We start from the raw sequence: 16,900 nt of genomic DNA, 5'->3' as shown, positions 1-16,900 counted from the left end.
GTGTTAACCTTACACAACTATAGTATTAATATCAAAACCAAGCTGTAAGTTATTCAGATTTCACCAACTTTACACATGTAGCCTTATGAAATCACCAGCACGATATCCAATTCTACCATCATTATGGCTTGGATAGTAAATGCCCCTCTCAGGCTTGCCTGTTGAATGGTTGGTACCACCTCGTGGTGCTATTTTGAGTGGTTCTGGAGACGTCAGAAGGTGGAGCCTAGCTGGAGGAAAAAACTCCTTGCCCTGGGTGCCTCTGTCTCTTTCCCTGCTTCCTATTTACCAAGAAGCAAACAGCTTTCCTCAGTTATCCATTCCTGCCGTGGTGCTCTGTCCAAATGCATAGGACTTAAATCACAATAGACCAAACCCTGTAAAACTGTAAAGAAAACACATCTTTCCACCTTTGTTGGTTTCTGAGGTATTTTGGTCACATGATCCAAAAGTAACTGTTGCTTTTTTTTTGCAGTCCTGGGCTAGAGCTCTACCACTTGAGCCTCAGCACCACTTCCAGCTTTTTTTCTATGTATGTGGTACTGAGGAATTAAACCCGGGTCTTTGTGCATGCTAGGCAAGCACTCTACCACTAGGCTAAACCTCAGGTCCATAACTGTTGCTTTAGTCATCTTTCCTCTCTTCCCTTTTATTGGCAACCATTAGTTTTTCCTCCTCTATAATTATTCCATGCGTGTTATCAGATAGTATAATCCTTTTCCCACAATGCATGCTTAATACTAGTTGTTGAAAATGTCAATTGTTTTTACTGCTGAATAACACACTATAGCATGCACTTATCATTATTTATTTTTTTTGGCCAGTCCCCGGACTTGAACTCAGGGCTTAAGCACTGTCCGTAGACTTTCTCAAGGGTAGAGCTCTACCACTTGACCTACAGCGTCACTTCCGGCTTTTTCTATGTATATGGTACCAAAGAATGGAACCCAGGTCTTTGTGCATGCTGGCACTCTACCACTAGGCCATACTCCTGGCCCTTATTTAATCACTCACCTGTTGAGGTACATTCAGTTTCCAATTTGGGAGTATTTCAAACAAACCTGCTATAAACAATTATTAGCAAATTCCTGTGTGAGACTAAAATTCATTTCCCTGAGATAAACAGCTAACAGAGTAATTATTGGTCACATTCCTACCAGCAATATACATGTAATCTAGTTTCATGGTATCCTCACTAATAATTGGTGTTTGTCAATGTTAGTTTAACAGATCCTAACATATTCTAAATAACTCAGCTACAATTTTTAATCAGTGGCTATGGCATTTCACTTGAGGGGAAATGATGTAATGAAGAGACTTTATCTCACTGAACCACATTAATACTCCTCCCTTTTTAGAGAAACAGTCCAGATGAATTTCAAGTCAGCTGTCTGCAGAGAAATACTTTGTAGGGGACTGATTCTAACTCAGGGAAAAATGTCTATCTGTCATTCATCTGTTTCACACTCTTCAAGAGTGTGTGTGTTCAGTGTGTATACACACACACACACACACACACACATATAATTAAAAGAACCACAGTAATGACTAACCTTTCAACTATTCTGGGTTGTTCTTTCACCCTTTTCAATATGACTTAAAACAGACTCAAATATATTACTCGTAAGAAATTTTAAAAACTACTCTGAAACCCTTAGGAACAGTGTTATTAAGAGGTCACAAGCTTGCTCTTGTTGAAAGACTCCTGGTAATACACTATTTGCCTGTAACTGTACACTCTAGCTGAAACACGGTGTCACCCACTCCTACCAAGCCAATGATGACAGCCAGGGCATCCCGCAGGAGCACAGGAAACCTGCACCGCGACACTCCACTCCTACTGAGAGGACGGCATGAGCTAAAGGGGGAGGTGGTAGGAGTTACAGTGGCAAACATAAACGCACAATTCCTTGTCTCAGAAATGCCATGTTCAGAGTCAGGAGTTTGGCCTAGGGGTACAGTGCTTGCCTAGCATGCACGAAGACCTAGGTTCGATTCCTCGGTATCACACATACACAGAAAAGCCAGAGGTGGTGCTGTGGCTCAAGTAGCAGAGTGCTAGCTTTGAGGAAAAAGCTCAAGGACAGTGCTCAGGCCCTGAGTTCAAGCCCAGGACTGGCAAAAAAAAAAAAAAAAAAAAAAAAAAGAAATGCCATATTCAAGAAATACCTGACCGAGACAAATACAGAAACAAAGAGGTTTTATTTATCTAAACAAAATCTAAGCCATATAGATACTATAAAGCAACTTCTATACTCCCCCCACAAATGTTTTATCTACAAGATTATTTACATATTTAGGGAGTATATCATAAGATACAGGCGCCCGGGTGTAGGATGAACAGTTCGTGGCAGCACATCTGGAAGAGGACCACTGGGGCACTTTGTAGTTGGTGAGGAACATGGTGAGATGGTGAGCAAGTCCCTAGATGGCGCTTCCTGTGCAGAGGTATTCAGATCTTGATTTTTTTTTTTTTTGCCAGTCCTGGGCTTGAGCTCAGGGCCTGAGCACTGTCCTTGGTCTTTCTCAAGGCTAGAGCTCTACCACTTGAGCCTCAGCACCACTTCCGGCTTTTTTCTATGTATGTGGTACCGAGGAATTGAACCTGGGTCTTCATGCATGTTAGGCAAGCACTTTAACCACTAGGCCAAACTCCCGGCCCCCAGATCTTGATTTTGAAGGTTAAAAAAAAAAAATCAAACTTGATTCCTGGAGCCCAAAGGCCTCTAGTCAGTAATTGCAATGCTTCTATTCCATTATGGGCAAAATAACTCTTAATTTGCAAAGATGAGTTTTTACATTTTGAATTCTATCACCAATTTAATTACTACATTATCCCTTATTTTGTTTAGTGGTGACAGGGATCACTCCTGGCATCTCATGCATGCTAGGGAAGGAAGTGTTCTACCACAGAGCTACACCCTTCTTCCCATTACAACACCTTACAAAGACAAACAGTCCTCTTTTAACATCGGATAAACATGCACATATTAATGTGTTTCCTCAACATTAAAAAGAAGACCAGATTCAAAGATAAGCCCCAAATCTATTACTACTAAAGCTACTCTCTCCTTTTACTCCTGTTTAAATGCAAAAGCTGACAGCTTCTGAGAAGTAGAAAGACCTAAAGGTTTTTGCTTTTTAGGCATGCTCATATTCTCCTTTGCTGCTTCTTGCTGGCTCTCTGTTCCATGGCTTTCATCAACCACATGTTTTCTCTTCTTTGCTTCAACCCCATCTACCGCAGTTTCTCCCTTGGCCTTGTTAGTCCATGCCTTTGAAAAATAGTGGGAGAAAAAAGAAAAGATATTTATTGCAATAACTGAAAAATGGAATTTACTTTTATTTTCCTAGTAACATTCTTATATAAAAAAGAGCAATCACATTTGAATTGTTAAACAATTCTTAAACGAGCTATCTAAGGAAGGACTGATATCCAAAATCTTTAAAGAATTTCAAAAATGCAATAACAAAACACCAAAAAACTTGATTTAAAAGTGAACTGTAGATTGTGAATAGAATCTAAAAGAACTCTAAGATAGAAAACAAATATACAACGAATACCCAAAAATAATCCTTACATTTTCTTTATTATCAGACAAATGGAAATCAAAACTATTATGAGATATCACTTTACTGTAAGAATAGCTATTATCAAAAAGACCAAAGGGAATGAGAGTAATAGGGCCTGGAACAAGTGGCTCATGCCTGTAATCCTAACTACTCAAGAGGCCAGAATCTGGAGAATGGATGGTCAAAAACAGCCTAGCAGAAAAGTACTCAAGACTTATGTCTACAAGACTCCATCTCCAATTACCTAGCAAAAAGCCAGACTGGAAACATGACTTAAGTGGTAGAGGACCAGTTATGAGTAAAACAAATAGAAAAAGTATGGGTAAAGATGTGGGGTAAAAGGAAGCAAGAAGTTCTGGTGTACAATACAGTTACTATACATTTTCAAAAGCTGGTATTTTGAAAGCTTTCAGCATAAGTAATACACATATTAACAAATAAATGTTTTAAATCTGATCTAAGCACTTATAACTGTGTAAACAAATGGGAAGATGATACTTCACTAATACATACTATTTCTTTTTCAGATAGGTCTAGATTACATCTCCACATTTTAGAATAATAAATAGCCTGGGGCCAGGAGTTTGGCCTAGTAGTAGAATGCCTGCCTAGCATGCACGAAGACCAGGGTTCAATTCCTCCATACCACATACATAGGAAAAAGCCAGACATGGTGCTGTGGCTCAAAGGGTAGAGCTCTAACCTTGAGAAAGTCCAAGGACAGTGCACAGGTCCTGAGTTCAGTCTCCAGGACTGACAAAATAATAATAATAATAATAATAATAATAATAATAAACAGTACATCAAAGCCATCCAGAACTACTGTCTAATTAAGGGTTGCTAAAGGTCTTGACCACATGTATTCCTTCAGGCAGAACCACCACTTTGAGTCCTTATTCTTCCTGCCTGGGAAGCAAGAAATCCTTCCCCTTTTCCTTTTCCCTATTCCGCAGCCCCCAACCCCCACTTCTTTCTTTCCCTTCCTTTTTTATATCCTTTCCCCCTCTCTCCCTTTTACACCTTACTTCATCCTGTTACACACTGAAGTATATCTTTGCTAAAATTTCCACTTTGCAAGAAGCTCTCCTTTCTAGGAGATACCTTGAAATGCTTTTCACATGGGGATCACAGGAAATTCATAGGAAGAGCAAAAGGCCTGCCCCAATTTCCATATGAAAGGATAGGCCAGAGTATCAGAGTTCCCCTCAAAGGAAAATTTCCATGTGCAAGGAAGATTCAATGTGTATGTAGATACCATTTTTAAAATTTTTCTTGGAGCTATTTTCCTAACTACAAACATATATATATTGTTAACTACCAAGAAAGTTAATCATCAACACAGTATGATTTCTACAAATCCATAAGCCCAAAGCTGACATTTCACATTTCATTTCCTCTCCACCAGGACTTTTACAATGTATTCAATTTTCCAAATATAGAAAAAAGGCATTTCTAAGAATGTGTTAAGCATGGAAAATTCACAGAGATCTCAATCTCAGCAAAATGTTATCTTTACCTTCCTTTCTTCAGGTGACAACACTCTAAATCGAATCATTCCTTCTTTTATTATGTCTGCTTCCTCTGAAAAGTCAGGGTTGTCAGATAAAATATTGCTTCTATTTTCTTCCAGCCACATCTGAAACCCAGTCTTTGGCCTAAAATAGTATGTGAAAAAAAAATTCATGTTTACTACAAGTTTAAAGTACAATATGACTTCTTAAATTAGTAATTAACATTGGTCTTTGTATACCTACATAAAATAAGGGAGACACAATTATAATGGCTACTATTGATATTATTTTAAACTGCTTGAAGAAAACAGGATGAAAGAAGTGAAAAATGCTTTAGAAAAGCAACTCAAAAGGATCATTCAATATTTTATGTTCGTAGTGCAGCAACCCTGAACTTTCCCTTTCAGCTCTTGTGAATAAGGCTTTCAAGGCCTCCAATTTCACTTCAGGCCTGGTAAAATTCCTCCATTTCCCAGATCAGCTACTTGAAATCTTGATTTCTCAAGCCATCTATTACCCCTGTGCCCTGCTCTCACGGTTGATGTATGTCATTATGTATAGCAGGAACACAACACATTTGTAGATTTTATTAGATTCTACTTTTGATACAAATTGACATTAGGTCCTAAGTAATGGTTCAATGCAGATATTTAAGCGTCTGAGCATTTAATGTCTGCCAGGAATTGTCCTAAATGCTTTGTATGTATATCATTTTATCAACTCTATCGTTTGGGAATAATCTGTATCTTCAATCTACAGACAGGAAACAGAAGCTGAGGGAGATGAAATAATTTAGGCGACCCTATACCTTAACCTTACACTCAACAATGAGTGTCCAGTTAAGTTGTACCCCACTATGCTGATGCCAAAAGGATCCTAAGTGATGAGTTTAAATACATGATAAAGATACCAGAAAAAAGCCAAGTGCAGTGGCTCACGCCTGTAATCCTAGCTCATCAGGTGGCTGAGATCTGAGGATCGTGGTTCAAAGCCAACCCGGACACTAAAGAACATGGGACTCTTAACTCCAGTTAACCACCAGAAAATGGGAAGTGGGGCTGTGGCTGAAGGGGTAGGGTGGTAGCCTTGTGCTGAAGAGCTCAGGGACAGTGCCCATACCAAGAGTTCAAGCCCCACAACCGACAGACACAGACACAGACATACAGACACCCCCCCCCCAAGATACCAGAAAAAAAATGCTAATAAAAAATTTAAATATAGAATACAAAATTATATCTCTAACTCAAACTGCATTAAGTATAAAAAATTTACTAAGAAAGATTAAAAGGAAAGCATTGGGCTGGAGGTGTGGTTCAAGTACCAGAGTGCCTGTCTAGCAAACCCAAGGTTCTGAGTTCAAACCCCAGCACAATCAAAGCAAAACAACACACATACACACACACACACATACACACGAAAAAATTAACCCCTGAAAATGAATAAAATGTAATTTTTTGATCTAAACTTAAAACTTTTTACAATATCCTGTTACTAAAAAAACATTAATCAAGCCTGGTGGTGAGCAGCTGTAATCCCACTACTCAGAGGAAGGCTAAGTGTTTCAGACAAGCCAGGGATGCATAGTTGAGAGACATCTTAAAAAAAAGAAAAGAAAAGCCAGGCGTGGCTACACATAGGAGGCTGAGATCTGAGATCAGGGTTCAAACCCAGCTGGGACACAAAAGGATCTGAGAGTCTATCTCCAATTAACCTCTAGAAAATGGGAAGTGGGGCTTGGCTCAAGGGTAGGACTGTAGCCTTGAGCTGAAGAGCTCAGGGACAGCACCCAGGCCGAGTTCAAGCCTCATGACCCACAAAGAGCGCGCGAGAGATATCCAAACAAGAATAAAACATTCATAGTAGAACTAGTGGCCCAATTTCTAGAAATATATGAACTTCAAATAATCTTAATTAAATCGTGTCTCCAGGAAAATAAAATAAAAATGATGCTAAAATCAATGTTAAAGGTTTCTTCTGTGAAGCAGGATAGATAAGGCAGGTGACAGGAAATCGGAAAAAAAGCCATAGTCAAGTTGATGGGCATTGATGGCTCACCCCTGTAATCCTACTCAGATCTGAGGGATCATGGTTCAAAGCCAGCCCAGGCATGAATGTCTAGGAGACTCTTCTTTCCAATTAACTACCAGAAAACCAGAAGTGGTGCTGTGGCTCAAGTGGTAAAGCACTAGCCTTAAGCTGAAAAGCTCAGGGACAACACCCAGGCCCTGAGTTCAAGCCCCACAACCACCAAAAAAAAAAATTAAAACAAAAGAACTGAGACTAAGGAGGGACAGTGGGAGAAAAAGATGGGAAGGGATAGCAATGTTCAAGAATATACTCACTACCATATGAATGTTACTGGAACCCATCTATCACCCCGACAATAAAATTAAAAATAATAATAAAAAAGAATTGAGACTAAAAGAAATTGCTAAAAGATTTAAATATTGTACATATGAATAAAATACTATCTTCCTATATTTAGAGTTCTAGGCAAAGTAATTTTTGCTTCCCTTTCTTTGCCTGACCTTCAAATCGACAGGGAAGCCACACCTAAAAGATCAAAATGCTGTCAAGTAATCTTTCTTCTTCTAGAGCAGCAAAAGGTAATCCTTTTTAGAAAGCATAGCATCTATTATACCCCTTTTCTTTATATAATGTAGTATGAGAGGTAACAATCAAACTCTTTAGAGTCACTCAAACATGCTTAAGACTGGATGAAAAGTAACTAAAATTCTGTCAGAACTGACCTTTGGTTTTCAACATTTTGAGGACACAACACTGGGGCTTCAGATGAGGCAATTTTAGGGTTTTCTTCCTTTATTTCCTCAGTCTTATCAACCTGACAAGGTCTTTTCTGGAAAAAAGATGCTGCAGATGCCTATAAGAACAAACATTATAAGCATTAAATCTAATAAGGTTTTTCTTTTCTTTTTTTTCTAATAAGGTTTTTATATGCATCAAACAAATTCTAAATTATAAAAAGAAGCACTTATAATCATTTATAACTCACATACTAATTACCAAAGTCTTTTGAGTTTTCAGCTGAAAATAAACATGCACATATACAAAACCAAAAATTACCTCCATACTTCAAATTCCATGTTTTTTAAATCAAGTTACATAAAATAGAAAAAAGCAATAGATTGATTTAACTAATGATATAAACTTAGGATGAAATGCACATAAGAATGGACAAATTCAGAATACAAAAGGGAAGAGTAGGGCTATGTAATGTAATAGTCACTATAAAATAAGGATACATCTGAGATGTATAAGATTACAGAGAAATGGTGGAATCAGCTGAGGTACCAAACAAGACAATCAGATAAAGAAGTGAGATATATAATCTTCACCATAGAATATTACACAGCCACAAAGGAAAATGATATCATGTCATTCACAGGAAAAAGGATGGGATTGGAAAAGATGCTGAAAAAAATAAGCCACAGTGAAAGAGCCAAATATTGTTATGTATTTGCTCATATGTGGTCGTTAGACCTAAAAGCCACAGGTATTCATGGACATGGTACATATACCTATATACATAAATGTGTGTATATAATCATATGTGTATACACACACACACACACACACACACACACACAATTTCAGTCATGAAACTAGGAAGATAGGAGAGAGAAAAGAGATGAGGGTAAATGATGAGAAAAAGAGAAACAGGTTGATGCTATTTATTATAGATGTAGGTAAATGAAACAGTACCTGCTTAGACTTTGGCTTTGGAATCAGAGGCTTTATAACGGGAGACTTTTCATTATTTGCTGCTCGATTAAATGCAGTGGATTTTTTAGATGATTTGCTCATAGTATCTAAAATGTTAGTTGACCGCGTTGAATTCACTGACATAGCTGATTCTTTGGAACTGGTTGTTACCTAAACAGCAAATTGATATTGGCATTTCTGTTTAGAGAAAATTTCTAAGAAATTTATTTCCTTTAAATTTGTCATGTTTGGATTATGGTCTCTCCTTGGGAAATGAATGCTTATGGTATGCTCCAAATTAAGATTCATGTGGTACCTTATAATCCCACATCCCAAAGAAAACACAGAGGGAGGATTTTTCAAAACCATCAGTATGAGAGAATAAGAGGTCCTCTAGATCTTAGCATCTTGATTTGCCAAGATTACAGGAACAAACCCCCGTACCTAGTTTCAGAATCCTTTCTTAAATTCCTGACCTAAATGTGAACTGAGGCTTCTTTTTCTTTCTTTTCACAATGATCAAGTCTTCAATGGCTCTGAGACTAAGAAGGTTGTACCTGGAAATGTTCTGTTGCATGAACATGTTTTGTTTTGTTTGCCAGTCCTGGGGCTTGAATTCAGGGCCTGAGCACTGTCCTTGGGCTTTCTCAAGGCTAGAGTTCTACCACTTGAGCCACAGTACCACTTCTGGCTTTTTTCTATGTATGTGTACTGAGGAGTCGAATCCAGGTCTTCGTGCATGCTAGGCAAGCACTCTACCACTAGGCCAAACTCCCAGCCCTGAAAGGACATGTTGGTTTTTATTTTATTTTTTTGCCAGTCCTGGGCTTGAGCTCAGGGCCTGAGCACTGTCCTTGGACTTTCTCAAGGCTAGAGCTCTACCACTTGAGCCTCAGCACCACTTGGCTTTTTTCTATGTATGTGGTACCAAGGAATCGAACCTGGGTCTTGGTGCATGCTAGGCAAGCACTCTACCACTAGGCCAAATTCCCAGCCCGCACATGTTTTTAAATAATAAGAAATACCCTGACACTCCCAGCTTCCAAGGGGCTGGGAGATACTGGGAAAATGTGGCCATCTGTTATTGCTACCATCTCTCACAGAATGTCACCTGAACCTTGGTCCCAAGTCTTATATCCACCTGCTGCAGAACTTCCTTACAGGACTAGCGTGACATGAGCACATAAAGGTACTGTGGTTGTAAGTGAAGGAAATAAGAAGCTATACCAAGAAAGTCACTGACTATGGAAAAATGGGAGACGCCAATGAACAAGCCACGAGAATGACTGACTTGGTCCTGAAGCTCTTTCAACAGCTTTAGTGAGCTTGGTATCTCAGTACCAAGGTCAGAATGGATGCCAAATGGATATGAGCAGGAGTGGGCCAAGATGGTGGTGATTGAATATAGAGAAACTGCCTCCCACTCCTGTCTGTGGCTGGCAGAGATAGCAACCTTGTTTGGCCGCTACTGCTGAAGCTGAGAAAGGACCTCCACCAAACGCAGGAAACTAGTCTCCATAGCTCCCACACAACTGAACACCTCAATGCTTACAACCACAAGCCTTTGAAGCTCCTTTTACTGTCTAAAACAGTTTTAATAGCACCCAGAACCTTCTGAGAATCCAGATGGTCTTCAGTTTATGCATCAGATAAAATGGGAGGAAGGAAAGAAGGAAGAAAGGAGGGAATTTAAAAATACCAGTGGAAAAAGCTTACCTTGAATGGGTTTATTCGTCCTTGGTTGCTAGGGGTAACAGCACCTTTCACAAGAAAGAAACCCTCACTTAATAAAATATTTTAATCTGTACTATATTCTGCAATTTTTTTTTTTGCGGGGGGGCAGTCCGGGGCTTGAGCTCAGGGCCTGAGCACTGTCCTTGGACTTTTCTCAAGGCTAGAGCTCTACCACTTGAGCCTCAGCACACTTCTGGCTATTTTCTATGTATATGGTACTGACCGGGTCTTCATGCATGCTAGGCAAGCACTCTACCACTAGGCCAAACTCCCAGCCCATATTTTGCAACTTTTAAAGTACTAGGAGCTATAAATGACCTCTTTCCTATCTCCAAGTCAAAATGATGTCAGATGGGAACTGTCCCAACTTGCTACAACAGAATACCCAAAATAGATAGAGGTCTTTCTCTCTGTTATTATGAACAGTGGGACCTTATTTTTGTTGTTGTTGTTGGTTGTGGGGCTTGAACTATGGGCATAAGTGCTGTCTCTGAGCTATTTTGCTCAAGGCTACCACTCTACTACTTTGCTTTGTTTTGAGCCACAGTGCCACTTTCAGGTTTTAGGTGGTTAATTAAAGATAAAAGTCTCACTACCTTTTGGCCTTTCTTGCCCCAGCTTGCTTCAAACAGTGATGCTCAGATTTTAGCCTCCTGAATAGCTAGAAACACAGGCATGAGCTACCAGTGTCTGGCTAGGAAGATTGTTGTCCATGCCAGACTGGGAATAAGTGTGAGGCTCTATCTAAAAACAGAAAAGGGCCAGCGGGGAAAGGACTGGAAATATGGCTCAAATAATAGAGCATACCCTTAGTTCTAACCCCAGTACTGACAAAAATGAAAATTAGAAAGTAAAGAAAAACAAAAAATAAACCTACTCAATATTCCTTTCAGCAACCATTTTCTCTCACATCTTTTTTTTTTGGGGGGGGGGTCATGGGGCTTGAACTCAGCCTGGGTACTACCCCTTAGCTCTTCAGCTCAAGGCTACCTACCACCCTACCCTTGAGTCATTCTCCACACTCTGAACTCCTACACTCTACATTTAGCAACACCTTCATAACTCTACCCATTCTTTCTACCATCACACCCCCACTCACACAGTTCCTCCAGTATCCTGCATGTTTTCTTAGTAAAACTCAGATCTATCATCAACATATTTCCTTCCAGGTGGGAAGTACATCAAGGCGGGGATAAACCATGTATGTCTGCTTGAGTTCTGTATTCCCTACCTAGCGAAGTCCCTGACACAGAACATTTAATAAATGTTACTGAGTTTCACAAACAGAATTTCTAATAAAACAACAAAATGAAAACCAAATACAACAAACAGGAAAGAAAGGTATATTTGAGTAGAAAATGGATCACTTTTAAAACTAATTCCTGGGCTGGGATGAAGCTCAGTGACAAAGCACTTGCACTGGCCTGGGTTTGATCTTGAGTACCAAAAAACAAAAGGCAAAACATACATACAGTTAAGAAAGTAAAAACTACTTGCTAATTTTTTCTTGCCATTACAATTTGCAAATATTCCTCACCTGACTTAATAGCTGGTGCATCAAGTGTATCTGCACTTTTAGAGTTCTGTCCTATAATTAAGATAAACAATATAATGTAAGTGAAAAAAATAAAATCCTTGATATTCAGCAGACAGCAAAAGATATCACGCAGAAATAAGGGACTTGGGAGATTTCCTCACCAAGCAAAACAAACAGGAAAATTCACTCATGACATTTCTCATCACTTTCAGCCTTAAAATGCACCTATCTCATTCTTCTACCCATTTCTCCCCGGCCCCATTCTCCCTCTTGCAAGTATACATTTCCTGGTATTTATTTTGTTGAGCTTTGGCTTTTTAAAAGAATTATTCTATGTGTGCTCTCCATAATCTATTATACTTCAGTCAATTCATTTGTAACCCTTTGCTTACCACATAGTATGTTTACTTTGTAGATTTATAGGCAAATTCAAGCTACCACAAATAAGGAAACCATGCTAAAGGATAAGGGACGAGAATGCAGGCAAGAAGTCATTTGTATATACCACAGAATTGAGAAATATAAGGGAAGGGTGGGGCAGGGAGAGAAGATATTGAAGTGGTGACGCACAGATAAAGATGCATTGTATCCATAAACTGCTTTGTTAATGGCAAAAAAAATTGAACATATAACCTAAAATTAAGATAAGTAAGGGAAGGGGTAAGTTGAGAGGGGTGGGGAGAACATTGAAAGGTGTGACATTGATCAAGATACACTGTATTTGGGCTGGGAGTTTGGCCTAGTGGTAGAATGGTTGCCTAGCATGCACGAAGACCCAGGTTCAATTCCTCAGTACAATACACACAGAAAAAAGCAAGAAGTGGTGCTGTGGCTCAAGTGGTAGAATAATAGCCTTCAGAAAGCCCAAGGACAGTGCTCAGACCCTGAGTTCAAGCCCAAGTACTGGTTTTTAAAAAAAAAAGATGTACTGTATTTATAAACTGCTTTCATGAATGTTAATTCCTTTATACAACCCCTTAAAGATAATAAAAATTATTCAAAACAAAAGTATCTCAAGGGCCAGGAATTTGGCCTAGTGGTTGAGTGTTTGCCTAGCATGCACAAAGACCTGGGTTCAATTCCTTAGTACCACACACATTGAAAAAAGCCAGAAGTGGTGCTGAGGCTCAAATGGTAGAGCTCTAGCCTTGAGGAAAGTCCAAGGACAGAACTCCAGCCCTGAGCGAAAGCCCAGGACTGGCAAAAAAAAAAAAAAAAAGAAAGAAAGTATCTCAGCTGGATACTGTTGGCTCACATGTGTAATCCTAGCTACTCAGGGGGCTGAGATATAAGGATCACAGTTTGAAGCCATCCTGGGCAGAAAAGTTCATGAAACTCTTATTTCCAATGAACCACAAAAAAACTGTAATTGGAGCTGTGGTTCAAGTGGCAGAGTGCTAGTCTTGAGAAAAAAAAAAAAACCTCAGGACAGTACCCATGCTGAGTTTAAGCCTCAGGACCAGAATACACACATACACAATGTTTCTCACCGTGCTCATGGAGTTCCGGTGCTTTCTCTGTATCATCAGCCTCTCCTCTGTTCTCGGTATCTTCTTCAGTTTGGTTTCTGAGCGGTGGCTGGTCCCACTCTGTAGCGGTATTACTATAACTAAGAGACAGTAATAAAGAGCTATGCAAAGGCAAATGTAGTATTTAGATTGTAAAGGAAAATTCAAGCAACTCAGTATTTTTTACCCAGCTCTTAGCTTCTTTCTGAAATCTTCTTCCTCTTCCTCCTCTGCTTGGGTTGTTGCCAGTTCAGCTGCCTTTTCTACTGCTAGTTCACTAAGTTTTTGGGCCAATATTAATTTCCGAGAGCGAGAAGCATATTTAACAGCTAAATTCACAGCATGTTGAGTCATTAGTTCAGCAAGTTCCACACAACGAAATTCTCTCTCCAGTTGACAAGAAAGCTAACCCCAAAAGAAAAACAATATATTAAGTCTAAAACTTTTTGGGGGGGGGTTGGTTGTGGGGGGTTGAACTCTGCCTGGGGCAGTGTCTCTGAGCTTTTCTGCTCAAGCCTAGGGCTTTAGCACTTTGAGCCACAAAATCACTTTCAGTTTTCTGATGGTTAACTAGAGATAAGAGAGTATCATGGACTTTCCTGCCTGGATTGGCTTTGAACTGGGATTCTCAGTCTCAGCTCCTAGAGCTAGAATTACAGGCATGAGCCACCAGCATCTGGCTAAGTCAAAAACATTTTAAATACCAATACTACTAGTAAAATGGAGAGAACAGTTTTTTTAGATATTGACCATAGATTTATACTGATTATAACATGTGCACTTCACACTTTTTGATATCTATGAAATCAGAAAGCTTACAACTCATGGTAGGTTGGTTTAATAAGCAGACTTTTCGTCTCAGTGGCTTAAATCATGATGCATTTACAACTAACAGTAACTCTGATTCAATCAAATAACAATTAATTTCAAGATGAAGGAAACTAAGTTTTAAATTTAAACAAAATTCTCTTTAATTGGATTTCTAGCTGCCACTCATCCAGTAACAAAGAAAACTTTGAGTAAATAAATTAAGTTAAATATTACTTTGTTCAGAACTGGCACACAAATGCTACTGAAGAAATCTGAGTGGGAAAAAAGTATATTTATCCTTCCATTTCACAGTACAGTATCATCTACAACATTTATTTAGCTGGTAGTAGGGCTTGAGCTCTGGGCCTGGGCTCTGTCCCTGAGCCCTTTAGCTCAACATTAGTACTCTACCATCTGACCCACAGTGCCACTTCCGGCTTTCTGGTGGTTAACTGGAGGTAATAGTCTTAGGGACTTTTGTGTCTGGGCTGGCTTTGAACCTCAATCCTCAGATCTCAGCCTCCTGAGTAGCTAGAATTATAGATGTGAGCTATAGGAGCCCAGCTTAATCTGTAAACTATCACAAATAGCTACACAACTTCTAAATTAACAATTTGGTTTTCTTGTGGCATGCTTTTCTTTAAAACAAAGGGCATTTTCCCCTTTTAACGTGTCATACAAAGCACTCATCACCCTTTTGGTTTGAATTCTGGTAATTCAACATGAGGAAACTCCAAACAGAGGCATGTTGTTACCAAGGGTGTCAGAATTCAATGCACAAGTATTTGGTTACTTAGATGTATCACACCTGATACATCAGTATGAAAGCTGTGTACACTCTCCTGGATGTACATGGAATACTTTTTTTGGCAGTCCTTGGGTTTGACTCAGAACCTTGTGTTATCTACAGGGCTCTACTACTAGGTTACACCTCTAGTCCTTTTCTCTTTTTTTGGTACTGGTTATTTTTAATAGCCTTGCTTTATACTTGGGACATGTACCTGTAACCTGTACCATGAGTTGCCTATTTACACTTCCTATAAAACTACAATGACACACGCATCACTGTGTCCAGCTACTCGTAAGCAGGACCAGGTCCAGCTAACTGCTGAGTGGTGGTGGGTTTTCTCATGAGCTTTCCCTCCCAGGCTGGCCTCAAATCACTATCTTCCCTATCTTACCCTCCCAAAGTAGCAAGGGATAGCATGTGTGAGCCGCCAGTGCCTGTAGTACTTTTTTTTTTTTTTTTTGCCAGTCCTGGGCCTTGCACTCAGGGCCTAGGCACTGTCCTTGGGCTTTCTCAAGGCTAGAGCTCTACCACTTGAGCCACAGCACCATTTCTGGCTTTTTTTCTATGTATATGGTACCGAGGAATTGAACCTGGGTCTTTGTGCATGCTAGGCAAACACTCTACCACTAGGCCAAACTCCTAGCCCTCAGCCTGCAGTACTTTTTAATCAGGGTAGTCCTCTGCCTCCAAGTGGAGAGGGATTTGTAAATGAAGGGGATTGGTTTGGTTTTCCTAATGACTGGGCTAAACTAACCTTCAAAGGTTGACAGACTAGAATAAATCCAGAAGAGGGGAAAAAAAAAGGTATTATATTCCCTTTGATAAGCCAATTTAGAGTGAGGATATATTAACCTTTAAGACACATTCTTCCAAAGATAAATGAACATCTATCCAAGGAACCAAATCTAGCCACAGACTACAACCAATGTTTTCTACACCCTGGTGCCTAATTCAAAGAAGGTGACAAAGCTGTCTAACCTGGGAGATCTAAACACACCCAAGCCAAACTTTGTGGAGTATGGGAGCAATATCCAGAACAGCATCAGTCACCTGAGGGCCTATTAAAATGCAAATTGGTAGGCAAAAAACACAAGGTAATACTTCAAATATTTTAACTGCAACATCAAAGAAGGAAACAACTTTTAAAAGGAAAAAGAACCGCTGGATGAAACTTATGAATCCTAGGTATATTACTGCTAATTCACATGACTGGGGATATGACTCAAGTCATAGAATACTTGAGTAATACACCAAGTTCAAGCCCCAGTACCACTAGGAAAAAAAAAAAATTCAACCTCAAGAAAGGCATTATAATTTTTTCAGTGTATTTTACTCACCGCAAGCATTTTCATTAAGAGTTCCTGTTGTTCTTTTATTGCTTGATTTTTAATGCTCTCTTCACATTCATAACCATTTTTAGCTAAGTAATCAAGATGGTTGTGAAATATAACCGAACGCCAAAATTGTTCCTACAAAAGTGGATAAAATTAGAGACAAATACTACCATCAGGAAAGTGTTGGGCATTTACCTTAAGATATCAATTTCTGAATAAATATTTTCTGAAATCCTTTCTTTACATTTACTGTACAATTCAAATTCCAATGTGATTTTACAGCTCTATCTTCTTCTATCCGTACAAAGGAGGGGTGTACAGAAACAATGTTTTAAGTTTCATGCATCAATTTGGTAAACTAGTTTTGTAGACTATGATTT

At 39.2% G+C, this 16,900-nt stretch overlaps 1 protein-coding gene across 1 annotated transcript in view; it reads right to left on the bottom strand.

Moving 5' to 3' along the window:
• Positions 1-2,956: 2,956 nt before the first annotated feature.
• Wdhd1 (WD repeat and HMG-box DNA binding protein 1) overlaps positions 2,957-16,900 on the bottom strand; it is a 58,320-nt gene continuing 44,376 nt past the window's right edge. The window contains exons 17-25 of the mRNA XM_090345007.1: positions 16,524-16,655; positions 13,774-13,991; positions 13,569-13,687; positions 12,079-12,129; positions 10,524-10,567; positions 8,808-8,978; positions 7,835-7,965; positions 5,090-5,228; positions 2,957-3,275 (exon numbers count right to left, since the gene is read on the bottom strand). Coding sequence (XP_090201133.1) covers positions 3,075-3,275; positions 5,090-5,228; positions 7,835-7,965; positions 8,808-8,978; positions 10,524-10,567; positions 12,079-12,129; positions 13,569-13,687; positions 13,774-13,991; positions 16,524-16,655 — 1,206 coding nt within the window. The 3' untranslated portion in view covers positions 2,957-3,074. The remainder of the gene's footprint in view (positions 3,276-5,089; positions 5,229-7,834; positions 7,966-8,807; positions 8,979-10,523; positions 10,568-12,078; positions 12,130-13,568; positions 13,688-13,773; positions 13,992-16,523; positions 16,656-16,900) is intronic.

This window comes from Megascapheus bottae, chromosome 14 (assembly GCF_031878675.1).
Source record: "Megascapheus bottae isolate mThoBot1 chromosome 14, mThoBot2.hap1, whole genome shotgun sequence".
NCBI lineage: Eukaryota > Metazoa > Chordata > Mammalia > Rodentia > Geomyidae > Megascapheus > Megascapheus bottae.
The sequence above is the reverse complement of the archived record's forward strand: the minus strand, read 5'-3'. Positions and strand labels throughout refer to the sequence as shown.